This window comes from Coregonus lavaretus (genome assembly GCF_964263955.1).
Source record: "Coregonus lavaretus genome assembly, chromosome: 2".
NCBI classification, from domain to species: Eukaryota; Metazoa; Chordata; class Actinopteri; order Salmoniformes; family Salmonidae; genus Coregonus; species Coregonus lavaretus.
Genome location: NC_139989.1, coordinates 15,356,711 through 15,364,652, shown reverse-complemented (window position 1 = coordinate 15,364,652; position 7,942 = coordinate 15,356,711). Strand labels below are relative to the sequence as shown.

The window sequence follows — 7,942 nt, the reverse complement described above, 5'->3', positions numbered from 1 at the left end:
AGCGTCATACCTAAGAAGACTCGGCTGTAATCGCTGCCAAAGGTGCTTCAACAAAGTATTGAGTAAAGGGTCTGAATACTTATGGAAATGTAATATTTCCGTTTTTAATTTTGTATAAATTTAGAGGGCCTAGAGAACTGCCCTGCGGTACACCACACCCTACATGTTTGACATTAGAGAAGCTTCCATTAAAGAAAACCCTCTGAGTTATATTAGATAAATAGCTCTGAATCCATGATATAGCAGAGGTTGAAAAGCCATAAAACATATTACATTTACATTTTACATTTTAGTCATTTAGCAGATGCTCTTATCCAGAGCGACTTACAGTTAGTGAGTGCATACATTATATATATATATATATATATAATATTTTATTTTTTTCATACTGGCCCCCCGTGGGAAACAAACCCACAAGCCTGCCGGCCATTCCCTCCCCTACCCTGGACGACGCTGTGCCAATTGTGCGCCGCCCCATGGGTCTCCCGGTCACGGCCGGCTACGACAGAGCCTGGATTCGAACCAGGATCTCTAGTGGCACAGCTGTTTTCTCATCAACAGGTTATGGTCAATAATATCAAATGTAACAGTACAGCTCCCACAATCTTCTTATCAATTTCTTTCAACCAATCATCAGTCATTTGTGTCAGTGCAGTACATGTTGAGTGCCCTTCTCTATAAGCATGCTGAAAGTCTGTTGTCAATTTGTTTACAGAGAAATAGCATTGTATTTGGTCAAACACATTTTTTTCCTACAGTTTGCTAATAGCTGGCAGCAAGTTGATTGGTCTGCTGTTAGAACCAGTAAAGGCCGCTTGGGTAGCGGAATGACTTTGGCTTCCCTCCAGGCCAACACCTTCCTCTAGACTCAGATTAAAGATATGACAGATAGGAGTGGCCATAGACTCACCTACCATCCTCAGTAGCCTTCCATTTAAGTTGTCAATGCCAGGAGGTTTGTCATTATTGATCGATAACAATAATTTTTCCACCTGTCCCACACGAACTTTACAAAATTCAAAACGTACAATGCTTTTCTTTCATTATTTGTTTTTTTTATGCATGAATACAGTGGCTCACTTTTCGTTATTGGCATTTCCTGCTTAAGTTTGCCCACTTTGCCAATGAAGTAATCATTAAAATAATTGGCAACATCAAATGGTTTTGTGATGAATAAGCCATCTGATTCGATGAACGATGGAGTTGAATTTGTCTTTCTGCCCATAATTTCATTTAAAGTACAGCAAAGTTTTTTTCCATCATACTTTATGTCATTGATATTGGCTTCATAATACAGTTTCTTCTTCTTTTTGTTAAGTTTAGTCACATAATTTCTCAATTTGCAATAAGTCAGCTAGTCAGATGTGCAGCCAGACTTATTAGCCACTCCTTTTGCCCCATCTCTTTCAACCATACAGTTTTTCAATTCCTCATCAATTCATGGAGCCTTACAGTTTCTTAACAGGGGCATGTTTATCAATAATTGGAAGAAGCAATTTCATAAATTCATAAAGTGCAGCGCCTGGATGCTCCCTATTAATCACATCAGACCAACAAATATGTTTTACATCATCCACATAAGAGTCGCAGCAAAAACTTTTGTATGATCTCATATACACTATTTTAGGCCCAGCTTTTGGAACCTTGGTTCTCCTAGATATAGCCACTATATTGTGATCACTGCATCCAATGGGTACGGATACAGCTTTAGAACAGAGTTCTACAGTATTAGTAAAAATGGGATCAATACATGTGGATGATCTTGTTCCTGTAGTGTTTGTAAACACCCTGGTAGGTTGATTAATAACCTGAACCAGATGACAGGCACTGGTTACACAGAGAAGCTACCTCTTGAGCGGACAGCTTGATAAATACCACTCAATATTCAGGTCCCCAAGAAAGTAGATCTCTCTGTTTACATCACATACACTATCTAGCATTTCACACACATTATTTAGATACTGACTGTTAGCACTTGGTGGCCAAACACTGTTAACACTTGACATGGGTTAAGGCAGGGTTTCCCAAACTCGGTCCTGACACCCCTCGGGTGCACATTTTGTTTTTTGCCCTAGCACTACACAGCTGATTCAAATAATCAAAGCTTGATGATTAATTGGTTATTTGAATCAGCTGTGTACTGCTAGGACAAAAACCAAAATGTGCACCCAGGGGGGCCGCCCCAGGACCAAGTTTGGGAAACCCTAGGTTAAGGAAGGATCACACAGAAAATAACATCCAGATCAACAGGAGGTATCAGCCTATGAATTATACTCCTGAGTAAACGTTCCATAACTGAATGTGGCAGTAAATCACCAACCCAGGTGGCAGTATGCACCCTTTCTGTTTGTTTAGCGAGTGTCAATAAAACTCATAGAAGTAGAAGACGAAGAAATGTACTACTTTAACATGGAGATAAGCCTCAATGGTGCTGCCCATGCTGTCACAGAAGCCATAATGGCAAAGACGTACCCTCTATCCAACTCTATGTTCTACACTTGCAGGTAAAGGCCACTCCCCATCTGACTCATTGAAAAACGGTTTCAGAAATGTGCCACCGTGGTTTTATACCAGACCACATGTTGATCTTAGCCTGATTGAAGGAAATAAACAGTGGTGTGAAGAAGATAATGTAGGAACAATAGTGGATCAATATATTAGTCATCGGTTTTATTATTTTCTTGCCGTGTATACAGATGGTTCAAAGGATCCCATGAATGGGAAGACAGGAGCAGGTGTATTTATTCCTGAGTTCGATGTTAATTTATGCAAGAGACTAACAAATGATTTATCTGTATCTGCAACAGAAATGGATGTGATAATTGTTGGATTGCAATGGATAGAGGCGGCGCAACCAAGAAGAGTAGTAATATGTTCTGACTCTACATCAGTTTTGTGTAGTTTAAGATCTGGAAAGTCAGAATGTGAGGATTTATGGTTAGCAATAATGATGCTCTTTTTGGGGTTCCAAAGTAATGGTATCGTAATTCAGTTCTGTTGGATTCCGGCTCATACAGGAGTTTATGGAAATGATATAGTAGATACAATAGCAAAAAGACCAGTGAAAAAGGTGCAGTTGGGTAGAGGGGAAATTAAATCATTAATTCGGAAAAATGGGTTAGATTGCTGGCAGAGACAATGGGATGAAAGTAGTATGGGCAGACATGTTTATAGTACAATGAAATCTGTAGATAGTGTCATATAATGGAAATGAAAGGGAGGAATTTATGTTGTGTAGGATGAGATTAGGGCATACGGGATTTAATTAATCTTTGAAATTGATAGGGAAACATGGTACTGGAATGTGTAATGGCTGTATGGTAGAGAAACCGTTTGAACATGTATTATTATTTTGTGAAATGTATGATGTAGAAAGGGAGATGTTATTTGACAGGGTCAGAGAGGTTGGACGGGAATGGGGAGTGGGTGGTATTTTGGGTGGGGGTGATGGGAGTAATGAGATTTGTAGGGAATTATTTTATTTTATTAGAAATGTAGGGTTAGTTAAGAGAATATAGTGGTATAGGTTGGTTGTGAGCTGCTTCACACTCCAGTACAGTAGGTGGCGGTGTATGCACATGTCAGTTGGTTGCGATTTGCCAATAAAACTTGAAGAAGAAGAACCGTTTCAGAGAAATGAAACTGAATGTGACTAGATGATTATTCTCAGTGTTTTTAAGGACATTGAAAATGGCAGAGGTCTGTATTTCAGTGTACCTGGATGAGTTTAGCTGCTCAATCTGTCTGGATTTACTGAACGATCCGGTGACTATTCCCTGTGGACACAGCTACTGTAGAGTCTGTATTAAGGGTCACTGGGATCAGGATGATCAAAAGCTTATCTACAGCTGCCCTCAATGCAGACAGACCTTTACCCCAAGGCCTGTCCTGAGCAGAAACAACATGCTAACTGAAGTAGTGGGGAAACTGAAGAAGACGGGACAAGAAGTTTCACCTTCTCTGCCGTATGTTGGACCTGGAGATGTGCCATGTGACATCTGTACTGATAAACGACACAGAGCAGTGAAATCCTGTTTGGTGTGTCTGGCCTCATACTGTGAGACTCACATTCAGCCTCACTATGAATCAACAGTTTTGAAGAAACATAGTCTGTGTAAAGCCTCCACACAACTAAAGGAGAAGATCTGCCCTCACCATGACAAACTGTTGGAGGTCTACTGCTGCACTGATCAACAGTGCATTTGTTATCAGTGTGCTATAGATCAACACAGAGGTCATGAAATTGTTGTAGCTCAAGCTGAAAGGACAAAGAAACAGGTATGCCAGAAAGCTTTTGTTCTTCAATGTAATCTTGTTGTTGTTGTCATCACAGCATTAATACTATCAAATAGTGTTTAATATGTATATTCACAGGAACAGGTGAAGAAGGTACAAATGGAATGTCAGCAGAAAATCAAGGAGAGGGAAACTGTGATGCTGGATCTGCAAAACGTGATGGGTTCTGTCAAGGTAAGTTTTGACCTGTGGATGTAAAATATGGCAACATTAAAGGACAAAACACATTGCGAAGACAAACCTCTAAAAGTAGAGGGTGGCTGCAGTGTGTCAGGATATCAACAGAAAATGATGTACTGAATGCCAATGTTCTAGTCTGAGCAGATAGGACGGCCACCCACTGCTTTTAATTAACCGTTCGTCAGCACAGTGTGTTGTCCTTAAACATGTAAATGCCATTTATTGTCTTTTTTCCGGGCGGCTCTCCTATAGTTAGATTAGCCACTCAACCTGTATCTCACTGTGGGCAACAGATTGATGGAGCTCAAGTAGAGCCATATTTTCAATGGTAAAATAAAACCACAGAATGTTTTCAGGAACTATTAAAACATACAACCAGGTAAGTTGTAAACAGCAACACTGTAGGTTGTAAACAAGTATATTACGATGGCGGCTTCAATTAAATTCCTACTTTCTGAATTCCCTATCAGTGCTCTGCACAGGAAGCTGTGGTGGACAGTGAGAGGACCTTCAATGAGCTGATCCGCTTCATTGAGAGAAGAAGCTCTGAGGTGAGAGAGATTATCAAAGCTAAGGAGAGGGATATGGTGTGCGAGACTGAAGGACTTCTAGAGACACTGGAGAAGGACAATGTTGAGCTGAGGAAGATTGATGCTAACATTATTCTGCTTACACAGACAGAGGATCACATCCATTTCCTCCAGGTACTGCAGCATTAGTAACTCTCCGAGCCATTTAGAAATATATGGCTCTGGTAACTATGCTCCTCTGTAATTTTCATGTACATAGGAGTCTTGCTATTTTTTCTCTCTATTTACAATCCTGCATCTCTCTTTTGTTTCTGTTTGAATCTAGAGCTGCAAGTCTCTAGTTGCCCCTCTTGGATTTGAAGACATACCCAGGATTCCTGTTGGTCATCAAGTATATTTTGAGAAAGTTAAGATGTTCACCTCTACACTGAAAGACAAACTAGAGGATGTCTGCACAGAGGAACTGGTGAAGGTCTCTAAAACAGGTACTCATTAAATATTACTCAATGTGTCTCTTAATGGATTGTTCTGTATATAAGATAATTCCCTTCTCTTTTTCCTTATGTCTTTATCTACACAGCTGAGGATGTGTACAGTCTATTTATGTAGGTAGCAAAGCTCAGACAGTGTACATTGTCTACAGTCTCCACTAGGACACCACCAGCTCCTCAACATTAATGTATGTATTTTTCTGCTCTCTGTCTCTCTCTACTTATCTCTCTCTAATCTTTGGATCTGGTCTAGATATAACTGGCAATTTTGTCAGTGAGGAGTCAGTAGAACGGAACCTGGTAAGTGCCTACTGTAGTTGTGTTGTAGTACCTTCTAAATTGAATATTGCCAGTGATATTTTACCATGTCACCCATATCTGCCCTATAGGGCTTGAAGGAAACCATGCAAGCTGAGGATCCACAGATGCAGAAGCTGTTTGTCCCTATGTGTCACATCCTGGACAGGTTGACTCCTAAGAACTTCCAGCAGTTGATGGTGGTAGTGACTGAGCTCACCATTGACACAGACAACAAGCTGAAGGGCATCGTTGACCTCATACATGAGAGGGCCATAGCACACCCTGCCAGCTCTGTGGTGTACGCCAACTTGTGCCGCTGCCTCATGGGGGTAAGTCTGCAACTGTTTGTGCCCGTCTCCCTTTGTCTTAGCTCTTGTTTGCCAAATGCCAGGACCACTTTACCAATAAAACATTGATTCACAGGCATTTTGACTTTTTGTAACTTTGATGTAAAAACATAATTTTTACTCTTCAGCTCAAAGTGCCAAAGTCATATAATCCGAGAGTGACTGTGAATTTCCGTAATTATCTGCTGAATCGATGCCAGAGGGAGTTTGAGAATGATACATCTGAGCTGTTTGGAGGAAAGCAGAAGGAGCTGGACACCGCCACCAAGGTACAATAACATATTTTAGGGGCTAGCTTAAGCTGACACCTAGTGATCTTGGCAAGAGGTTTGGTTCTCGTTTTAACAGCTAAGGGGTTGGATTGACAGTTGCTAGTTCCCAGGTTTCAAGCCCCGGTTGGGATTATCCCCCTGATTTCACTGCAATATGCATGTCATAAAACAAATGTTCCATGGTTACTCCATAGACAGAACACACTGACACATATTTGATATACAGTATATGACATCAGAACTTGCTCCTTACATTGCAGTGGAAATAAATTGTTATTCCCAATTAAATTAGAATTTTATCAAAAGTGCTTAAACACTCTGATACAACTTGTGAAACCTGTCCAAACCTTCCAGGGGGAGGTCAGCCAGCGACTGAAGGAGGAACCGGAGGAGGCCAAGGCCATGTGGTGCAGACGGTCTCTAGGCAACATCAGATTCATTTGCGAGTTGTTCAAGTTGAAGATGCTTACAGAGTCAATTGTGCACACCTGTATCATAAAGCTATCTAATGATGGCGATGATAACTCTCTGGAGTGTCTGTGCACAATGCTCTCCACCATCGGCAAGGACTTGGACGTAGAGAAGGCCAGGGTACAGCATTGTCTGTCTGTTTTGAATCATTGATTTGATCTGTTATATTTATACGAGTACAGTGCATTTTAATCCCAAATTATTGGATAGATCAATCCAATAGATTAAGATCTACAAATCAGTCAACGCATTCATTTGGCCTGTCTATATCTCCACAGCCCAGAATGAATCAGTACTACAGGAATATTGAGACTATTGTGAAGAACAGGACAACCTCCCCGAGAATCCGCTATATGCTGCAGGATGTGCTGGACCTCAGAAAGGTATGACCAGTAATCCCTCAACCTCTTTTAACGTCTACATAAAAAACGTTGTTTGCTTGCCTATTTTTCTTGCAAAAAAAAATAGCAAGGCATAGTATAGTTTGTATGCATCAACTGTAGGAATTACAGTCCTTTAATACTGATTATTGTATTGCGTCATTACAAGAGTGATGTAATGTTTCTCTCTGTATGTATGTTTTTCGTTCTCTAGCTTCATCTGTAGTAAAGGGGAGACCATATGCACAGGACAAGATGGAAGCACACACACCATGCACACACACGCCACGCACACACACACACACACACACACATCAATATGTAATAAGAGTGAAATCGTGTGTAAGATATAATTATTTGAGAAATTAAGTATGATAATGTAAGACAATTTGCTATTGATATATACAATTAAACTGATATTAAACATGTATTTCCTACAATAAAAATATGTATATTACCCGAAAGTCTCTGTAGTTCTATATCAGAGTTTTGCGTAACCTGGTTTACTAAGATATCAGCAGAAATAAGGATTTGCATGAAACCGACAATAAAATGTATGTGTTCATTTGACCAGGTAAATTGGCTGAGAAACCACATTCTCTTTTACAGCAACATGGGGGAAGAGTTCTAGGGGAGAGGGGTTATAATCTACAAATTATAATTATAATCATACAA

The 7,942-nt window shown here is 40.2% G+C and overlaps 1 protein-coding gene across 1 annotated transcript; it reads left to right on the top strand.

Annotated features, from left to right (window-relative positions):
• The first annotated feature begins 3,611 nt into the window (after positions 1-3,611).
• LOC311144088 (E3 ubiquitin/ISG15 ligase TRIM25-like) lies at positions 3,612-7,722 on the top strand. Its single transcript, XM_084180050.1, has 10 exons — positions 3,612-4,278; positions 4,375-4,470; positions 4,947-5,180; positions 5,332-5,491; positions 5,751-5,797; positions 5,887-6,126; positions 6,273-6,413; positions 6,771-7,007; positions 7,166-7,270; positions 7,482-7,722. The coding sequence occupies exons 1-10, from the start codon at positions 3,691-3,693 to the stop codon at positions 7,491-7,493; spliced, it is 1,860 nt and encodes a 619-aa protein (XP_084036176.1). The 5' UTR covers positions 3,612-3,690; the 3' UTR covers positions 7,494-7,722.
• The last annotated feature ends 220 nt before the right edge of the window (positions 7,723-7,942 follow it).